Source organism: Panthera tigris, chromosome C1, assembly GCF_018350195.1.
Source record: "Panthera tigris isolate Pti1 chromosome C1, P.tigris_Pti1_mat1.1, whole genome shotgun sequence".
Lineage (NCBI taxonomy): Eukaryota > Metazoa > Chordata > Mammalia > Carnivora > Felidae > Panthera > Panthera tigris.
In genome coordinates, this window is record NC_056667.1 from 201,668,995 (window position 1) to 201,689,448 (window position 20,454).

A 20,454-nucleotide genomic window follows, 5' to 3' on the forward strand; every position below is an offset into this window, starting at 1 on the left:
CCGAACTCTCATAGGGGCCACTGCACCCCATTCTGTGCCTCAGTTTCCCCATGTGCCCAGGGCCCGGGAGGCAGGTGCGGGGCGGGGGTGACCGGAGGCAGGTGAGCGCCGCCCCGGAGGTCGCAGGGGAGCAGGCCTGGGAAGGGGCGCCAGGTGGGGTGCAGGCTGGCGGGGGAGGGGCGGGCTCTGGACGCCGCCGCCGCCGCCGCGGCCGCCGCCGCCGCCTTCCCCCCGCCCGGGCTCCAGCGGCCCCGCGGCTCCTTCCGCCACCGGCGCCGGCTCCCGCCCGCTCCCCCGCTCGCCCCCGGCCCCGCCTCCGACTCCGCCCCGCCCCCGCCCGTCCCCTCCTCGCCCGGCCGCCGGCGCGGCCCCCTCCCCCGCCATGAAGAAGCTGTGGGTGAAGAAGCGTTTCCAGGTGAGGGCTCCGGGGGCGGGCGGCGCCGGGAGGGGGCGGGCAGGGCTGGGCGCCCCAAGGGAGGGCGGGTCACCGCGGCCGGGCCCCGGGGGAGGGGGCGCCGGGGCCGCGCCCGCCCCACCCAGCGGCCCAGGGCCGCGGCCGGGCGCGCTGTGGGGGGCTCCCCAGACTGCGTGCCGCGCGCGCCGTCCCCTCCCCGTGCCGAAGGGCAGACCCCCAGTTGCCCGCAATCCCCGCGACCCCCCGGGAAGGCCCCCGCCGCAGTTCGGCGTGGAGCACCCACTGGCTTCTTTGCCACCCCGTCCCCTCTCGCCTCGGTCCAACCCCGGCCCCCCGCCCCGGCTTTCCCCAGCCCCCCCACTCTGGAGCCTTCCATCTTCCCGAGCTCCTGGAAGCAACGCACAGGGATCCGCGCCGAGCCGAGCGCAATAAATTCCCTAAGCCCTGCCCTGTCCTCCGCGTACCCGGGCCTCCTTCCTGCATTCGTGAGGCTCCGGCCCTTGGGGGACCTTGCCTTCTGCTCCCCCATCACCCTCCCCGCCCGCTTGACACCTATTTCAGGTATCTGTCCTCACCCACCTACCCCCCCCCCCCCAAGCAGGAATCTGTGCCCTCGTCCCTCCATCTCCCAGTCATCCAAGCACCCCACCCCCCACCCCCCCTCTATTCCTTCACGTCAGTCAGCTTCCTATTTTATCCCCTAGCTTCTATCTCGGGGGGTGTCGCTCAGGTCTCCAGTCCTGTGAGCCTCTGTCAGAGTCCCAGCATTTGACCCACAGCTTTGCTGTCCTCTCTCTCCTTCCTCCTCTGCTCCTCCCCAGAGCCAAGCTGGGTAGCCAGCCTGGAGCTCCTGCTGGAAGGGCTGAAAGGCAGGGAAGAGTGGAAACATTCCCTACTGGGGAAGCTGGCTGCCCTACGTCTCTGTGCATTAACCCCCCCGCCCCACCCCAGCCCCTGGAACGAGTTTCTGTTTAATATAGAGGTTTCGATGGGAAGTAAGGGACATCAGGAGTGAGCCTTCCCCTCAACAATTCATTCTGGCTTTTCTCTTTCAGAAAACCGGCCACTCCCGCCGGGCCTTTGGCCGACTCACCCATGGTGCGTGGACCATGGGCTCCTTGCTCTAGCCCATGCCCACTCCTTTTCTTGGTCCATGTCCCTTCATGAGGCACCCAGGCCCGGAAGACAGCCCATGAGATGTGGGATCCCCCAGTATACATCCATACCTACTCAAGGAGGTGCCCCGTACCCTCTGAGAGAGAACCTAACAATGGCGGGGGAGGGGGGGACTCACTAGCACACCCCAACATGGGCCTGGGCTCAGGGTTCTCCATCTGTGGGGCCAAGTGGTGATGAGCTCACTGCCATGCTTTGACAACCAGCACGTGGCTGCTGCTTGTCATAGCACTCATAGAGAAACTGAGGCACAGAACCTGATAGAACCTGGGAAAGTTAAAAATATGCCCAGGAAACTGCTTCTCGCCTAACCACTGGGCATTGTTGAGGACCACTCAGAAGTAGAAGAGAGGGATCAGGAAGAGGGTAGCTGTCACATCATGATGCAGGACAGGTGGGGAGATTGGTTTGCAAGGAAGGGTCAAAGCACAGCGCAAGTATTTTAAGGAGGGTGGGCCTAACCCCTAATGGGGGGCCTGGGTCTGTGACTGGGCTCAACACAAGCAGATGTATGTGTGTACATGTGTGTGCGTGGCCAGTGGCAGCACAAGTGAGAGTGCCAAGGGTACAGACTTGCTGGGGTAGTTGGAATAACCAGTCTAAACAGGTGTGCTCCCCAGCTGGGCACAGTGGGAGCCTGTAGGCAGTCAGGATGAGAGATGCTTTGCCCATTCCAGGTGCCTCCCTCCCCCTCCCCCATCCCCACAGGGCATTTCTGGGCACTGGGTACCCTCATGCCCCCTCTGTCCTGCCTACCCACCACGCCCTGCACCACAAACGCTCTGATAACAGTCTGTCCATGTCTCTCTCCTGCTGCTCCTATGGAAGCGAAGTTTTCCGCTCCTGCAGAAAGCAAAGTTACGGTAGGAAACTGGCTCCTGCCCTAGCCCTCCACTCCCCTCTCCCTGCCCGGTCCTGGCCTCTCCTCACCCTGCCTCAGCTGCACCCTGATGTGTTCCGGCTGGCTTGGGGTGGAGGACAGGCTGGCCCTGCGGTTGGTCAAGTGCCCTGACAGTACGACTCTGAGGTGACTCCCCTTTGTTCCTGGAGTATTGGAACCCACACTTTAAAGCCTTGGAACCTAGGATCTTGTTATTTGGGGGCTGCACAGGAACCGAAGCTATCACTGACCAGGGAGGAGGGGGAGGGCTGAGACCCTGGTAATCTATTAAGTGGCTGGGAGGGGGGATGGTAGGTGGCTCTGAGAGCACTACCCGGGAGGCAGGGGTGAGTAGCCAGGGGCGCAGAGGTGAAGCCACGGGACTGGCCTGAGCAGCCCAGGAAGGGCAGGGGGACGTGGGGGAGCAAAAGAGGGGAGAAGATAGGTGTGGAAGCTGTGCTGGTGGTAAGATGGAGCCTGCTGGGTGGGGGGGAGGCGGGAGGAGACACAGGGAAGAGTTGGAGTCAGAGGGAGGAGGGCCCTGCCCACACAGACCCCTTCTTCTCCAGACTCGGAGACGGGCGAGGATGACATCAGCGATGTGCAGGGGACCCAGCGCCTGGAGCTTCGGGATGACGGGGACTTCAGCACCCCCACGGGTGAGCTATCTGGGCTGCTCTAAGAGCAGGCAGGCGGGCTTCCTACAAGAGGTGCCCGGGCTTCACCGTGCTCCTTTCTCTAGGGGGCTCCGACACCCTGGTGGGCACCTCCCTGGACACACCCCCGACCTCCGTGACAGGCACCTCAGAGGAGCAAGTGAGCTGGTGGGGCAGCGGGCAGACGGTCTTGGAGCAGGAAGCGGGCAGCAGGGGTGGCACCCGCCGCCTCCCGGGCAGCCCAAGGCAAGCACAGGCAACCGGGGCCGGGCCACGGCACCTGGGGGTGGAGCCGCTGGTACGGGCGTCTCGAGCTAATCTGGTGGGCGCAAGCTGGGGGTCAGAGGATAGCCTTTCGGTGGCCAGTGACCTGTATGGCAGCGCATTCAGTCTATACAGAGGACGGGCGCTCTCGATTCACGTGTAAGTAATGGCCTCACCCAGGCCTGCACTGTTCCACCTCACCATGCTGTCCTGCACTGCCCCTCACCACCCCGTCAGCCTTCATCCCCACCTCCCCTGCACCATCCATCCCTCTGTGCACTTCTCCACCGCCCCTGCTTCCACCCTGGCCCCAGCTACCTACTCTGTCCTCCCACACTTTCCGTCTCCCTCCTGTGCCGTCACCACCCACAGCCTCCTGTTCCCACCGGCCCTGGCTTCCCCCTGCCATCGCCATGGTCTCGTGGACCCCTCTGTCCCTTCCTCGTCCCCTCCAAGATCTCCACTTTCCCAGGGGCCCTCTCTCACCTCGCCCATTCAGGCTCCAGTTGTCCCCCAGATTCCCCCCCCCCCCAGGGCCCCCTCCGTGCCTGCTGTCTCAGCAGCTGCTGCCTTTTCTTCTCTCTGCACATTCCTGTTCCCATGTGGGCCTTTTTCTGGGAGGAACGGAACCTTTCCGCAAGGCAGCTCCCGAGAGAGCAGGAGAGCAAGGGAGCAAGAGCGCAGCCGGGAGAGAGAAGAGAGTGAGGTGGTCAGGGAGTAGATGGGGCCAGGGGCCCGGGAAGGCAGGAGGATGTGGGGTGTGTGGGAGGCAGGGGTGGGCAGGGAGGGATGGAGTCAGGGGGCTGGGGTGGAGGTAGAGGGCTGAGTGATGGAGGCTAGGAGCATGTGATGACCTGGTGGGAAATGCCTGTGGGGAGGGGGGGCGTGGGAGGGATGAAGGTTGTCGTGGCAGGGGGTGGCAAGGAGCGGAGGTGTTTGGAGTGAGGCATTGGAGCCATTTTTAGAGATTTGGGGGCTGGCAGATACAGGAGGGAGTGCTATAGTAGAAGAGGGGAGTGGCTGATGGCAGAGGTATTGGGGGACATTTGGGGAGCTGAGAGGGGCCTAACTTGTGATGGGTATGAGTGTGTGGGGGAGGGACCATCATGGAGGAGGATGAAGGAGTCTGGTGGAGGGAGGCTGTTTTGAAGGTGGTTGGAATGGCTAGCAGTAGGCAGGGGAGAGGTCTGGGGCAGGGGAGGCTCCCTTGCTTTATCTGGTTGGCATTAACCAGGCACTCCTGGGCCCTGGACTCGCTTTTTCCTTCCCTGCCTTCCTTTGCCAGGCCTCAGCCTAAGCCTGGAGTTGCTATGGCAACTTCAGAGGAACCCATTTCCTTAGCGGTGTCTGTGGTACAGAGGCTGGCCTGGAGCTCAGAACTGCCAGCAAGAGGCCTCCTCTGCTGTCCCCGTTTTCTTTCCAACGCCTTACCCAGTTCCCAGAGGCCATTCATCAGGGACTCTGCTCTCTGCTGTCCCTTCCCCATAGTAAACTCTGCCTCCCTGCAGGTGGCTGGCTGAGATTCTGTTCCCTCAGGACACTGTGGATTGCTCTTCCACCCATCATCCTCCCCTCCCCCCCCCCCACCTTGCAGTCGGAGGTGGGGTCTGCAGTGTGGGTGGCTGACCCAGGTAGGCTGAAACATCCGTACACTCAGGCACCTGCTAGAACTTCTGCTTGTGGCTGGTACCCTATTTCTCCTCCCTTCTGTGCCCTCAGAATCCTAGACATTTGCAGGGAATAAGGGCTCAGGAGTCAGACCACCTGGGTTTCAGTCCTGATACCAGCCATTTCCTAGCTGTGTGACCTTGGTAAGGCACTTTTCCTCTTTAAGCCTCAATTTGTTCATCTGTAAATGGAAGCAGTAACGCTTCCTATCTCGGAGGATTGTTGTAAGGATTAAGCGGCTCAGTGCACCTTAAGCATATTTAGTCCACGCTTTGGCACACAGTGAGTACTCAATGAGCCATTTTCTAAGTTTTTAGTAAGCTCTCTCCAGTGAGTCAGGTATGATGTTAATATCTCCGATTCCTTTCCTTGCCAATCCTTCTGTTTGATGTGTTCCCCAAGAATCCAGATAGGGGAAACTGAGGCCCAGCTCTTGGGCATCAAAAGCTCTGTGGGTGAGAGGGGTACTCTGAGCTGACCAGCTTATTCCCTCTTCCTCTTCTCCCACACCCCCCTCTTCAGGCCCACGCAGTAGTTATTTCTGAGCTGAGTTATTTCGGAGCATACCCCTTTGGGGAGCTTCTGTGCTGGGTGGGAGGAAGGTGGCGGAGGTGGGTGAGGGGGTTCAAAGGATTCAAGGTAATTTTCCCAGAGGCAGGAGGAAGTCAAAGGCCTGTAATGGGGGCAGATTGATCAAAGAGAGTGGGAACCTGGGTATTCTAGTCTCCCACCCCAGGGACTTCAGCTGCCACCTGCTGCGTTGTGTCAGCACTGGCAAGGGGCTTAGGTCTGAGTAGGTGCTAGGTAGTCCCTGGGATAGGGGTGTTGCCCCCCGAAGGCTAGTGCCTATTCTTCTAGAGGCCACTGTGAAAGGGGTATGTCCTGCTAAGGATGGGCAGGGCTGCGGGGGCCAGCTGGGGGCAGGAATGAGTGGGAGGCTGCATTCCTGAGAGGGCCCCTCCCCATCCAACCCTCCTGCCTTTCTTCACCATCCTTTGGGTCCTAAGCTCATTCTTTTCTCTCCCACCGCTCCGTTCTGTTTTTGCTGTTTCCCAGCTTCCGGGGCTGGGGGGAGGGGACTGGCCAGAGCCCGGGATGCTGAGTCTGTACTTGGGCCCAGCCACCAGACCAGTCTTCTGGTGCCAGGGCAGCCAGCCTCTCCCCAGCACCTGCTATGGCTGTGCCTTCCTCTTGGGGGGAGGGGGCAGAGGGTCTGACCCATGTCACCCCCAAGCCTTCCCAGCATGCCCCACCGTCCAATTCCTATGACGAGCTGAAGGTCTAGGAGGGGAGATCCCTAAATCTTCCACCCCTCTTCCTCTTGGTTCTGCAGCAGCGTCCCTCAGAGCGGATTGCACAGGGAGGAGCCTGATCTTCAGCCTCAGCCGGCCAGTGAGGCCCCGCGTCGCCCCGCCCTACCGCCTCCCTCCAAATCCGCGCTGCTGCCCCCACCGTCCCCTCGGGTGGGTAAGCGGCCCCCGCCGGGACCCAGCGCCCAGCCCCCCGCCACCCCCACATCGCCCCACCGGCGCACGCAGGAGCCTGTGCTGCCGGAGGACGCCACCGCAGAAGAGAAGCGAGGGAAAAAGTCCAAGTCGTCGGGGCCCTCGCTGGCGGGCACGGCAGAGTCCCGGCCCCAGACACCACTGAGCGAGGCCTCTGGCCGCCTGTCGGCGCTGGGCCGCTCGCCCAGGCTGGTACGTGCCGGCTCCCGCATCCTGGACAAGCTGCAGTTCTTCGAGGAGCGACGGCGCAGCCTGGAGCGCAGCGACTCGCCGCCGGCGCCCCTGCGGCCATGGGTACCCCTGCGCAAGGCCCGCTCGCTGGAGCAGCCCAAATCCGACGGCGGAGCGCCCTGGGGCACACCCGGGACCTCGCAGGAGGAGCTTCGGGCGCCGGGGGGCAGCGTGGCCGAGCGCCGCCGCCTGTTCCAGCAGAAGGCGGCCTCGCTGGACGAGCGCACGCGGCAGCGCAGCCCGGCCTGTGACCTTGAGCTGCGCTTTGCCCAGGAGCTGGGCCGCATCCGCCGCTCCACGTCGCGGGAGGAGCTGGTGCGCTCTCACGAGTCCCTGCGCGCCACGCTGCAGCGGGCCCCGTCCCCCCGAGAGCCTGGCGAGCCCCCGCTCTTCTCCCGGCCCTCCACTCCCAAGACCCCTCGGGCCGAGAGTCCCGCCACCGCCCAGCCACCCCCTCCGAGCGTCACGGGGAAGCTCGGGGACGAACAGGGGAGGCCCAGGAGCCGCGGGCCGGCGGGCAGGACAGAGCCGGGGGAAGGCCCGCAGCAGGAAGTCAGGCGCCGGGACCAGTTCCCGCTGACTCGGAGCAGAGCCATCCAGGAGTGCCGAAGTCCCGTGCCGCCCCCCGCCGCCACCGATCCCCCCGAAGCCAGGACGAGAGCGCCCCCGGGTCGGAAGCGGGAGCCCCCAACGCAAGCCGTGCGCTTCCTGCCCTGGGCCACGCCGGGCCAGGAGGGCACTGCTGTGCCCCAGACCTTGGAGAAGAACAGGGCGGGGCCTGAGGCCGAGAAGAGGCTCCGCAGAGGACCGGAGGAGGACGGTCCTTGGGGGCCCTGGGACCGCCGAGGGGCCCGCAGCCAGGGCAGAGGTCGCCGTGCCCGGCCCACCTCACCTGAGCTCGGTAAGGCCTCGGGGAGGGCTGAGAAGGTGCTGAGTGAGACCTGGGTGGGAGGACGTTTGGGGAGAGCGACGCTGCTGGGCAGTTGAGAGGGCGGGCTTCACAGGGAAAGCACCAGGTTCGAGTTTGAGTGAAGGTCTGTGAAGGTCCTTGTGCTGGAACCTGCCTGCTGGTGAGGCGGAGTGCGAGTGTGTTTTGGTGGAGGCTGGGGGAAGCCCGAAGAAAGAAGGGTGCCCAGATGCCTGCCACAGGTGCCCTGGGTCCAATGGCCAGCTGGGTCAAGGACCTAACCATGGTGGGAGGCATTGCTGGGAATCTAAGGAGCCCCTCCAAACCCCACTCCTCTGTGGGGGAAGAGATGGAAAGCCGTCTCAATAAATAATGTGTCAGGCCCCTGTTCCAGGCGAGCTTTGGGCCAGCCACCTCTCATCTGTGCCCTTTCATCCCAGCGCCATCCCCTGACCCACCTGTGGCCACTGAGATCTGACCCAGTCGATCACCTCGCTGCCTCTCTCCCATCCTTGAGTCCTTGTGTGGCTGTGCTGACCGTAGATACATGCCAGCCTGTGTGTTGTCTCCCAGTCGTCCTGTGGATGGTGTCCCTGCTCCTAATTCTGCTCACCCTGAACATCAACTCGGGGTCCACTCCTGGATGGAGGCCTAGGAAGCCATCCTTGACTCACTCGCACCCCCTGCTGCTTCCCCAGGCCAGATGCCTGTGTTCACTGCTCCCAGGACCCTCGTCAGAGTTGCTTTCGTTTCACTTACCACCTTGTATTTTTCTTCATCAAAGTTAATTTATTTTTAATTTAAGTATTACCATCTCAAAGTTTTAAAAAATAATTAGGTACCTGTCCATTTCCCTATTGGCCACATTATTGCGTACCGCAATACAGGTGTCGTATTAACTGGGAGCTTAGGGATGTTGCTTTATTTTAATTTGTATGTCAGCTGTGTAAGATGTTGAGTGTTACTAATCAGGTCCACCTTGCAGATAACAGAGCTGAGGCGCAGAGTGGTTATATCATTTGTCCAAGGTTATGGAGCTGGAAAACAGTGTGATTGGGAGTCTCGCTGCTCTCTTGGCTACCTACGCTGTGCTTTGTTTGCTTAAAGAATGTCAGAGTTGGGCCATTCTGGTAGAGGGATCCACTGCAGTGGGGTTGGAGGATATATTCGTGCGTACAAGCTTCCTGGAAGCAGGGAGTGCTTCTTCTTTCTTGTTGTATTCCTGGTACTCATACAGAGCTTAGTGCACTGTAGGTACAGTATTACTGTTTGGTGGATGGTCAGAATCAAAGCTGATTGTGAGGCGTCTCAGACGGCTGCTGGACCCACGTGCTGCTCCCTCTTGAATCCGGTGGCATCACTAATTTGGCAACTTACCACATGTTGTCCTGTGACAGCGGTATTACTGCTTAAGGCTTGGGTTGCTGTTAGCTTGTACTCGGTCTCCTTGGCAGCTGGGAACACCTTGTGCACTCAGAGCACTTCCTAAAACAGGGCCTGATCTACCACCCTTGATGACTGATTTGTGGAAAGACGTGCAAGACTTCTTCCAGAAACCACAGTCGCTGTGGCTGAAGTTGAGAAGTCAAGCTAATGTGGAGTCCTGGCTGCCCTGTCCTGTTTGAGAACCTCTCTTCTGTCTTTTCCTCCCTGTTTCAGGACATTCAGGAGTGAGAACCCTTGTTCCCCAAACCCCACCTTCCGGAAGCCCTTCTCTCTGGGTTTGGCTTTCTAAGATACAAGGCTGTCACGATCCCCTGTCCCCCTGAGTCACCCCCACAGGGACCATGTCCCCTTACCTCGTCACCCATGTCTCCGGCAGAGTCTTCAGATGACTCATATGTGTCCGCTGGAGAAGAGCCCCTGGAGGCCCCTGTGTTTGAGATCCCTCTGCAGAATGTGGTAGCGGCTCCAGGGGCAGATGTACTGCTCAAGTGTATCATCACTGCCAACCCCCCGCCCCAAGGTGAGCTCCAGGGCTGGGGCCAGGCTAAGGTTGAGACAGGGAGCGGGAGGTCCCCCGTCAGTCCTCGGAGGGAGGGGAAGGGGAGGAGGCACATCTGCCCCATGGGGCTGGCTGGACTCCTGTGTGTGTGTTAGGGGAGTTTTCCCAGAATCCCCTGGGAGGAGAGAGGGCAGGCCTGGGCTTCTGTGAGTGAGGGGGCAGTCCTCAGGATTCCCTAGGGTTTGGGCTCTGTGTGGGGTGAGGGGAGATTTGCTCCAGTGGACTACTGTGGGCCATGGCATCCAGTCACTCCGCTCCTTCCTCACAGTGTCCTGGCAGAAGGATGGGTCTGCGTTGCGCAGCGATGGCCGCCTTCTCATCCGGGCTGAAGGAGAGCGGCATACCTTGCTGCTCCGGGAGGCCCGGGCGGCCGATGCCGGGAGTTACACAGCCACCGCCACCAACGAGCTGGGTCAGGCCCGCTGTGCTGCCGCGCTGGCCGTGAGACCTGGTAGGGAGCCTGTGGGGCCCCGGGCGGGATGAGCCGTGACCCTTCCCACTCCCAGCCCAGAGCTCAGGTTCTCGACCAGCGTGCACAGTCTGTTCTTAGATGTCACCTGCTCTGGTGGAAGCATTCTAAGTGGCCCAGCCTCAGAGCGGGGGCCGCGTTCCCAAAGGCACACACCAGGCCGGCCAATTCATGAAGTCACTGAAATTTGTCTTTACGTATCCTCTAAAAGCCATCCTCCGGTGGCATTTCCCTGAAAATGGTCCTGTGGGGAAAGCAACTTATCCTTGAGTCTCAGAGAAGAAGAACCTCCCAGGTCAGAGGGCTTAAAAGCCATCAGGAGCCTTCTGAGGTCTGAAGTAAAAAGAGACCCTTCCCCACTCCCTCGCTCCTGTTGAACCCAAAGCCCTAAAGAGGGGGCAGCTGAGAGCACTGCTCTGGAGATGGCTGTGGCTCTGGCTGCTTTGTTTTCTATATTTACAAAAGCCCTCACTTGGTGTTGGACTACTTCCTTTGGGTGTAAGCCCGGTTTTTTTCAGGTTCGGGGCAGGGCCAGCCTGGCGTCAGTGTGTGTGGTTAGTTCTACTCATTCAGGTTGATGGGCCCAACAGTGTGCTGATCCTGGGCAGTGGGGGAGGGGTAGGTGAGGCTGGGTAGAAAGGAAAGACACAGACTCCATCCTCAAGGATGTTACCATTGGGTCACCAAGCTTGATCAGAGGACCTAGGTTGGAGGACACTGCAGGGCAGAGGAACCCAGGTCCTAGAACACGGAGCAGAGCAGTCAGTCAGTGTTATGGGATGCTGGATTGAGAGGCAGATTTACAGCGGCAGCGGGAGGGGCTGGGCATGCCTGGAGGGGGAACAGCACATGCTGTTCTGTCCCTTTCTTTCACTCAGCTCGACAGGAGACAGGATTACAGAGCCTGTCTTGCTGTGGTCCCGGGGCTCCCGCACTTTTCACCATAACGGTGATTTTGGTGGGATCTGCCCTGAACCCCAGTCCTGCATTAGATCCTTTTGTTTGCACCTGTCTGGCTTTGCAGACCAGCAGGTCTTCGTCTGCCTTAGCATACACACCCCTCCCAGGAGCCCGTGTTTAATCTCTCTCCTCACCCCTCCCACCACGCTGAATCATGCCCGGCCCTCCATGGCACGTTTCCGGCCTTCCATCACCTCTGGGATCTGGCTTCTGACTCAGCTCCCAACTCTCCTCAGGGGGCCTGGGGCTGGCTCCAGGACTCTGGTCAATACCTGGCTTGGGCTGGGATCTGGTAAGGGGGTGGGGGGTGCCCCGCTGCTGGCTTGTGGCCATTTGGGAGCCTTTTAAGGTTGGGAAAGAGGCTTGGGGCAAGGCAGCTGTCAGCACTTGACTGGGAGCTCTGTGTTTGTTGCACTGAACCTCCCTGTGCTTTGGTTTCCTCATTTGTAAACCAGAGATAATTATACCATCTTCACGAACAAAAGTAAATGTGTGAATGAGCTTTATGAACTGTAAAGCTGTAGACAAACATTAACTGTTAGCGTTATTAAGGGGTGCCGTTGTGCACAGGAGCTCAGGTCTCCACGAGCCTCCAGAAAGCTGCCTTTTCCTTTTCTGACCATTCTCCAGACTATCTGTGCCCTGGGGCCTCCTTCCCTGCTCTTGCCAGGCCCGCAGCCCCAGCCCCTCTATATTTCCCAGTGTTTGGGTCCTCAGCCTATGGTGGCATCTGTCTGCCCACCTCCCGCCATGGGGAGTCAGAAAAGCTTCATCTCATTAGTCAGCCACTAGTCAGTGTCTTTGTCCCCGGAGAGCAGCCCCCGTAAGTCATGCTGACTCGGCCCCAGGACTCCCTTGGCAGAAGCAGACTTTCTTCCCCTACAAGGCACTGTTTGGTCCAGAGTGGTTGGACAAGGGCCAGTGGACCTGGAGAGCAACAGAGTGGCTGGAACGATGGGGTGGCACGACGTTTGGCCAGGGCGGGGTCCCGGGCCTGGACTGTGTGCGGTGAGGGGGCGGGGCTAAGGAAGAGTGTCAGGCAGCGTGGCAGTGTGGCTGCCTGCAGGGCGGTGGGAGCCCGCCCAGGGAGGGGGTGCGTAGTGTCTGGTAGGAAGCGGCCTCCTGGAACCATCTCCCTTTCTCGTTCCTTAACCACCCACCCCAGGACCCTGGCAACCAGGGCTGACTGTGCAGTGCCCTCTTGGCATGCCCACCCCAAAAGGGCCTGTTTTGGAGAGCCCACAGATCTCAGTTCCCGGTTGGGAACCATGGGAATTAGGGAATGGGTAACTGGGCAATGTAGTTGCTCGAGTGCTGTGGTTTGAGGGGCAGGGTCTGGTTCTCTTCCACTCCGGCAGCCCCACCCCGGCCCCATGTCCCTTCCAGCCTGCCCCAGCCCACTGGGTACTGCTGAGACCACAGTCGTTCTCCCGGAGGGCGTGTGTGTATTGCAGCGGGTGGTTGGGGAGTGTGAGAAGTATGCTTACCTGAAGTGAAGCATTCTCAGCTGCCTGCATCTGTCACACAAGCATCTATTGAGTACCAGCTGGGTGCCAAGTTCTACATCTCTCTGAACAGTTTTTTGTGTGTTTGGAGAGTGTCCTTTCACATCTCCTCTCTTACTTGAGCTACACTGCACCGTATATACCCCTTGGAGAGGTACATGATAGGTGGCGATGTTCCCATTTGACAGATAGGAAGACAGAAACAAGGAGAACGAAGTGACGTAGAGCCAGCGCTAGGCCAGCAGCCTTTACTGAGTACCTGCAATCTACCTAGGAATGTTGTAAGCAATAGGTGATCTGGGGTGATGGAAATAAGCTTAGGTGGATAGCAAATGAAAAGAACAAGGAGTTAGCTTCTAGTCAGTGCTTCATATGTACCAGGGCCTGTGTTGATTGGCTTATCACATTTACTCTTGTCCCGGGAGGTAGGTTCTATTATTATGCCCACATTACACATGAGGAAGCTGAGACTTGGAAAACTTGAGCAAATTGCTCTGGAGAAATGCTGATCAATAGAACTTTCTGTGGTGATGGAAATGTTTTATATGTGCACCATCCAGTATGGTGGCCACTAGCCACATGTGGCTGTTGAGCCCTTGAAATGTGTCTAGTGTGACCAAGGAAGTGATTTTTCTTTTCATTTAAATTAATATACGTATAAGGAGTCTCAGGTGGCTAGTGCCCTCCCTGTTGGGGTGCTCAGCTCTAGGAGCAGATGGTCAGTTGGGGGCTGGTCATGCTTTGAAGCCCTGTCCCTGGATCTCCCAAGCCTACACTCCTTACCATCACCTTCCCTGCTACTCTGAACAGGTTCAAGGTGAAGGTAGAATTGTGCTCGTGAGCTCACACCGGGTTGGGGTGGGGTGGTCAGAGACTGCTGATGCCCTCTGTGGGTGGGTCAGATGGGGGGGTTCTCTCCTTCCTCTCTTGACTCCCCATCTCTGCTGTGGCTGTGGTCCAGCACCTCAGGCTCTGACAGGAGGCCCTTTGGGTGCTAGTCAGGACAAAAGGGGACATGGGGGCTCCATTCTGCTTCCTTCCGTCCTCCCTCAAGCACAGGTCTTGTGTATTTGAGCCCAAGGTTCTAGCATTTTCCAGCTGAGGCCTTGGCCTCTTCATGTTTCCTTGTCTGCCCACAGCTTCCTCATCTGTAAGGTGAGGGTCCTTATATCTACTGGGCTATTTACTTGGTAAGATTTATGAGGCTCTGTGGGGATGAGAATGTAGACAAGGACATTTGGGCCAGAGGATATGGCTTTTCAGGGCTCATTCTGGTCCTACCATATGATTGTCACTGTCGCAACAGAATAGAGTTTGGCTATAGCGGGTCATGAGGACAAAAGGAAAGGCAAGAGTGTCTGCTCCTGCCCCTTCTCCTGGCCAGGGCTGCTGCAGAGTTACGGCGTCTCCCCTGTGAAGGCAGAGGCTGCCGAAGGAGGGGATCTTGGAATGCCGTGTGACCCCATTGTCCATCTTTGAAGGGGGGTTGGATAGCATCTAAAAAAGCAGTGTGGTCCCTTGGCCAGACTCAGCCCTTCCTCCCCACTCCTGTCTACCAGGAGCAGGTTGGCCGTGATGGGTGTCTGCCCAAGGCTGCTTCCTCAGAGTGGGGGCTGTCACACTCAGCCCATGAGAAGAATGGGGACTTAGTCTAACATGAGTGCCAACCCTCTGTCTAACACAGAGCAACCCCAAATAGTCACATGTAGGGAATTAACTGTTTCTATGGTGAGGTCAGGCCGACCGTGTGAAATTCTCTCTGCCCCCCTTTTTTTTTAAAAAAAAATTTTTAACATTTATTTATTTTTGAGAGAGAGAAGAGCATGAGCGGGGAAGGGGTAGAGAGAAAGGGAGACACAGAATCCGAAGCAGGCTCCAGGCTCAGGGCTGTCAGCACAGAGCCTGACACGGAGCTCGAACTCACAAACTACAAGATCATGACGTGAGCCGAAGTCAGATGCTTAGCCAACTGAGCCACCCAGGCGCCCCAGTTCTCTCTGCTCCTTGTCCCTTGGAAACCAAAACAGAAACCTCAGTGCTGCTCTTCTGCTTTGGAAGGGGCGGTACCCATGACAGCACCTGTGCCTTCCCAGCCACAGGCTGGCCTGTATCCTCCTTTTCCCTCAGCCTCTCTGTCTTCCATGGTGGCCTGACCACAGCAGACATTTAAAGGCATCACCTCTGGAGGAGCCCACTGAGACAGTGCCCGTGGAGAACGGACTACGAATAATGGCTGGGCCATGTTTGAGTGTTTGTTAAGTCCCACATGTCATGCCCTCCCTCGGAAACCTCGAGGGAGCTGCCCTTTGCCTTGAGAGTGAAGGCCACTCCCCGGAAGCTGGCCTCCGCCATCTGGCCCCGAGGATGACCCCAAGGTGGCTGGAGGCCGCTGAGAGGCTGAGAGAGGCACCTACTCTAACGTGGTCAGGTCTCACTCCTTTCACTTTTACCCAGTTTTGTAAGCAAGTTGAGCTGCAGTGGTCTGCATGTCCTTTTTTTCTCCGAATATTTGCTCACACAGTTTCCTCCTCAGGAAAGACTTTCCCCCTTTTCCTTCTTCAACCAAAATTTTTTTTTAATGTTTATTTATTTTTGAGAAAGCGACTGAGGAAGGGGCAGAGAGAGAAGGACAGAGGATCCAAAACAGGCTCTGTGCCGACAGCAGAGTCCAATGCAGGGCTAGAACTCGTGAACCGTGAGATCGTGATCTGAGCCAAAGTCGGATGCTTAACTGACTGAGCCACCCCAGCACCCCTCAACCAAATTCATAATTCCAATAATACCCCTTCCCTCAGTTACCCTGTCTTCCCTGAGTCCAGAGTAATCTGCTCTCTGCACTCCCGTGGCTCTGATCTGCCCTTTTCTTGCCACCTTATTCGTGCTCACTAGACTAGTTGTGTATGTGTCTCAGTTGTCACCCTTATCAGGCAGAAGGCTCCTAAAATCATGACCATGCTTTGTCCACTTCTCAGCTATCGTAGCCACACCTGGAGGCCCTCCTGGCTAGTCTGGGGCTATGTGGACCGCAGGGATTGCATGTGAGGTAGCAGTGTGGGGGGAATCAAAATCCATGTGACTGTCTCAGTCCCTGGAACAGCCTGGGTGACACGCAGAGGCTGGGCGGGACATGCATCTGCAAAGGGTACTAACGAAGATCTGCCTAAGCATGGAGGTTGGGATGGCAGAAGAAACCATGGGGCAGCGGTCTTTACAGTGTGGTCCCCAGACCAGCAGCATCCGCATCACCCTGGGAATATGGTAGAGATGCACATTAACATACCCCCCCCCCTCAGAAACTCTGGGGGTGGGGCACCTGGGTGGCTCAGTCAGTTAAGCGTCAGACTCTTGATTTCAGCTCAGGTCACGATCTCACAGTGTGTGAGTTTGAGCCCCGCATCGAGCTCTGTGCTGACAGCAAAGAGCCTGCTTGGGATTTTCTCTCTCTCTCTCTGCTTTCCCTGGCTGGCATGCACATGCACATGCCATGCATGCTCTCTCTCTCCAAATAAATAAATAAACTTAAAAAAAAAAAAAGAAAAGAAACTCTGGGGGTGGGGCTCAGCTATCTGTGGTTTAAGCTCCATCCTGATGCACTGTGAACTTTGAGAACCACTGCTGTAGAGTCAGGAACCTTGCTCAAGGTGGGAGGCCAGGTGGTCCTGTGGGAAGCACTTGGGCTATTCAGATCCCTGCCCTGATAAGTGGCCAAGTAAGGTGAGCTCACCTCTCAGGGTTGTTCTTCCATGAAGATCACAGGGGTCCCTAAACTTTCATGTGCATAAGAATCACCTGGTGTGCTTTTTTTAAAATGTATTTTCCTGACCCCCATTTTAGGACATCTAATTCTTCAGAGTAAGACCCAGGAATTTATAGATTAAACAGGCTCCCAGGTGGTCCTGATGTGGGTGGCTGAAAAGCCCTGGTGTAGAAGGCCTTTCATGTAGGTGACTGTGACTATATTTATCCTTAGAACATCTCAAGGGATGTTGGGACCAGTATTGAGCTGGATGCACGGGTCTGGGGAGGCTCCCTCACAGTGGTATTTTCATCAAGTGAGTCTGACCTGGGAGCAGTGTTGAAAGGCCACACGTGTGCACAGAGTCGGCATGTTTTGGGGTGGTGGGGTGTGTAGGGGCAGCACTCATGTGGCAGCACCTAACCAATATGTGCATATTAGGTTATACCCACTTCCTGGCTGGTATAAGAATGTTTCCCACCGTGAGAGCCAGGCTTATGGGTGGAGCAGGACTGGCTACAAAGATGGTTTGGGTGGTGGGATCAGTAAGAAGTGGGGTGGCACCAGAGCCTGATGTGGAACCCCAGAGGTTCTGGGAGCTGGAGACAAATCCTTGCTCAGTGTCTCCGGGCAGCCTCAGGACCTTGATTCACCTGGTCGCTGGATGCCCTCAGGGTGCAGTTCCTCGAAGCCACCACCAGGGGTCTCTGAGGCTCCCTGCAAACCTTGCCAATCTGCTTTAAGGCTCTGCTCTCCCTTCCTGGGCCCCTGAGCGCCTGCAGCGCCATCCAATCTCGAGGTGACCTTGGAGGTCACCAGGCACCACAGAGAGGAGGGGGCTCCCGCTTTCAGGGCCCATGCCTGTGGTCTCAGCATCAGCTGGTGGCCAGGGCCCGGGCAGATGTTCTCCAAATGCCATTCCGACTTGCCTCCCCACCCCCACCTCAAGGCAGCCAACCTGAATGGTGGGCGCCCCTCCTCTGCCAGTCCCCTCCTCCTTCTTCACTGGCAGTGCTGGGAAACACAGGTCATGGCTTGGGAATGTGGCCCTGGGTTGTGGGGGGGGGGGGGGTGGTGATAGGAGGAAGGAAAAGGACATGTGACTTCTCCTCAACAGCTCCCCTGTTCTGCTGCTGATCTCCAAGCCCTTTCCCCAGCCCTGGTACAGAAGGATGCTAGTTGTGGGGCATTACGGGGAAGCAGCCCCTGCCTTGTGACTGTTGGTCCTGGTAGAGCTGACAGGGTGAGGGACAGTTGCCAACAGGTGCCCCTGATAGAGCCTGAAGGAGGAGGGGTGAGTGCAGGCCCGGTGCCCCTGGGTGGTACAGGGCCAAACCTGCCATGGCAATAGTGGGGAGGCAGAGGTGGTATTCTGGGCCCCCTCAGATTGAGGAGGGTATTTCTGGGAAGAGGCTGAAGGTCCTGACAGTTCCCTGATTCTCAGCACCAGAAAAAACAGGGTATGGCCTGGCTCCAGGATTTGAAGCTTGTCAGCACATTCCCACGTGGGGAACAAGGGGCATCATAGGGGCCATTTGCCATCGGCCCCTCATCTGGTGGGTATGTCAAAGTGAACGGGTCAGGGCAAGCATCTTAGGTGCTGCAGTGAAGATAGCACCCCCATCTTTCCCTGGGGACTGAGGCCCCCGCACTTTGAGTCAAGGTACCACCGAGGGGGCTTTGCTCTTGTCAGGGTCTAGAAACTGTAAAGAGAGAAAAGGCAGGTCCTGCTGCTTGGGAATGAGCAGGGTGGCTAAATCCAGCCTGGCTGCGCTCTGCCCCTCCCCTCTCCTCCCCCTCTACTCCAGGGCCTGCACTGCTTGTGGTCTTAGCAGGCACCACCTTCCCAGCCAGCTGCCTGCCTGCCACCGAGCCTGTCCCTGCCCTGCCAGCCCCCACCTCCTCCTTCCCCTCCTTGGGCTCCTTCCCCTCCCCCAGGCCCTCGGGTGTAGAGCCTCCGAGTGAGTGGGGCTGGGCAGGCTGGGATCTTGCTCCCTGGGGAGCTGGGTGGGGTGGGCAGTGGGCAGGCAGCAGGAGGGCCTGGTGCCAGGGCAGAGCCTTCAGGACAGGCACAGCCTGGGGTCTGTGTGCAGAGTCTCGGGTGAGTTGGGGTGCGGCCCTGTGGGGGGGCTGGGCCACAGGGGCTTGGGGTGGGGGAACCAGGAGGAGGGGCCAGGGGGCTGTGGTGGATTCATGTCTGTATTTGGTAGTCGGATAGGAGCCAGCTCAGTGAGGCTGGGCCCCTGGCCAGTTGCAGGAGAGGGCGTCAGGGCCCTGGGGACACCCCTCCCCCAAAGCAGACACTCGTGCCCCCCTCCTCTCCCAGTCTCAGCTGCCCTTCTCTGTGGATCACTCAAACTGCTTTTCCATCCCCTGAGAGTTTTGGGGTCCGTGCTCTAGGGCTGGGGCCAACAGGTGCCCCTGGGGTATTTGGGGCAGGAAGCTGAGAAGGGAGAGGGGGAAGGGCAGGCTGGACAGTGCCGCCTCATTGGCCCTGGCACTGTCCCGATGGGGCTTGTCTGAGGTGTGTGTTCCTCTGCACCAGGCCCAGCTCACCCAAGAAACGGGTCCCTGGCTGTACCACTCTGGGGACCATCTGCATTAGGAACCTGCAGTTCCATGCCAGGAATGTGGGTTCCCTGCTCCAGTGGAATTCTAAGCCTCCTTTCGGGCCCAGACGGCAGCCCCTCTGGTGCCTGAATGCCTTGTCCCAGGCCATTGCCTATGGTTCTCCCCTCCGGGAGGGTCAGCAGCGTCAGTGTTAGGAGAGTCTGTGGCAGAGCAGGATTCATGGGCTCAGGGACAGGAAACACCTGAGCAAGGTCATGCAGCAAGCAAGTAGGAACCCCATGAAGTGAAATCAGGGCAGGGCTGGCCTATGTCCTGGGCTTTGCGGGACATTCCAGGCCTTATCAGGCCCTTGATCTGGGGCTGATCTAGCCAGCTCTGTCATTCTCTCTGGCCCTTCTTCCCCCGCTGGTGTCTCTTTCTGTGCCACTGTCTCTCTTCTGTCTCTTTTCCAGGAGGGTCCACATCACCTTTCAGCAGCCCCATCACCTCTGATGAGGAATACCTGAGTCCCCCAGAGGAGTTTCCAGAGCCTGGGGAGACTTGGCCCCGAACCCCCACTATGAAGCTCAGTCCCAGCCAGAACCGCCGTTCCTCTGACACTGGCTCCAAGGCACCCCCCACTTTCAAGGTCAGACCGCTGAGGCCAGCCCCCGGGCAACCTCATTCCTTCATGTGTGCCTTTGTTCTTGGGGCCACACCAGGTTTTAGCAAGGCCTAGAGCTTGGCCCCATTAACCCTTCTTACCTGGAGCCAGCCTCTGTCAGCCTAGTGTGGAAGAGGTTTCTGTCCCAGAATCCTCTGGCCCCCAGGCCACATCTGGGTCCTGAATGTCTCCCCTGACACTTTGGGGTCCCCCCTTCAGGTCTCACTTATGGACCAGTCAGTAAGAGAAGGCCAAGATGTCACCATGAGCATCCGTGTCCAGGGGGAGCCCAAGCCGGTGGTTTCCTGGTGAGTAGCAGCCACTGGCCACCACGGGCCAGCTTCCCCCATTCCAGCCTTGGCCCTGGGAGGCCTGGCTTTGGGTTGAGGGGAGTGGACCCTTTGTGGACTTCCCTGTGATCTGCCCAGGGGTCTATCCCGGGTCCAGTGGTGCCACTCCCTTAACATGCCTTTGTTCAGGCTCATTCAGGGCTTCTTCTGGGGTAGGGTTTGGGTAACAAAAGGTCTCCTGTCTGTCCAGTTGGGGATGAATGGACAGGAGTCATCTCTTGGAGAAGGCTGCCCATGCTCACCCCTATCAGGTGACAGCGGGGTGATTTTCAAGGCCTGCTCTGTTCCCAGACCTGTGCTAGGCCTGGGCATAACAATTTGTATCTGAGCTGGCAGAGCCCAGGGTTAAATGTGGGCCTCAGCTGCACTGCTTCCTCCTGGGTGCATAGAACTTTGATTACTCAGGTCGCTTAGATTCTTATTATTTGGATTCTAGTTTTCATCTGTAATTGATTGTCTGGTCCCCTGTGATTTTTTAACATCGTAAGTTATTTCTTAGCCCTTTTGGGAAGT

General features: G+C 58.4%; 1 protein-coding gene across 4 annotated transcripts in view; it reads left to right on the plus strand.

Moving 5' to 3' along the window:
- The first annotated feature begins 371 nt into the window (after positions 1 to 371).
- The window catches only part of SPEG (striated muscle enriched protein kinase), a 49,619-nt gene continuing 29,536 nt past the window's right edge, over positions 372 to 20,454 (plus strand). For all 4 annotated transcript variants that reach the window (XM_042995388.1, XM_042995389.1, XM_042995390.1 and 1 more), the window contains exons 1-10: positions 372 to 415; positions 1,471 to 1,513; positions 2,425 to 2,454; positions 3,041 to 3,130; positions 3,214 to 3,550; positions 6,393 to 7,696; positions 9,525 to 9,668; positions 9,976 to 10,158; positions 19,401 to 19,576; positions 19,811 to 19,899. In XM_042995388.1, the coding sequence (XP_042851322.1) occupies positions 383 to 415; positions 1,471 to 1,513; positions 2,425 to 2,454; positions 3,041 to 3,130; positions 3,214 to 3,550; positions 6,393 to 7,696; positions 9,525 to 9,668; positions 9,976 to 10,158; positions 19,401 to 19,576; positions 19,811 to 19,899 (2,429 nt within the window). In that variant the 5' untranslated portion in view covers positions 372 to 382. The remainder of the gene's footprint in view (positions 416 to 1,470; positions 1,514 to 2,424; positions 2,455 to 3,040; positions 3,131 to 3,213; positions 3,551 to 6,392; positions 7,697 to 9,524; positions 9,669 to 9,975; positions 10,159 to 19,400; positions 19,577 to 19,810; positions 19,900 to 20,454) is intronic.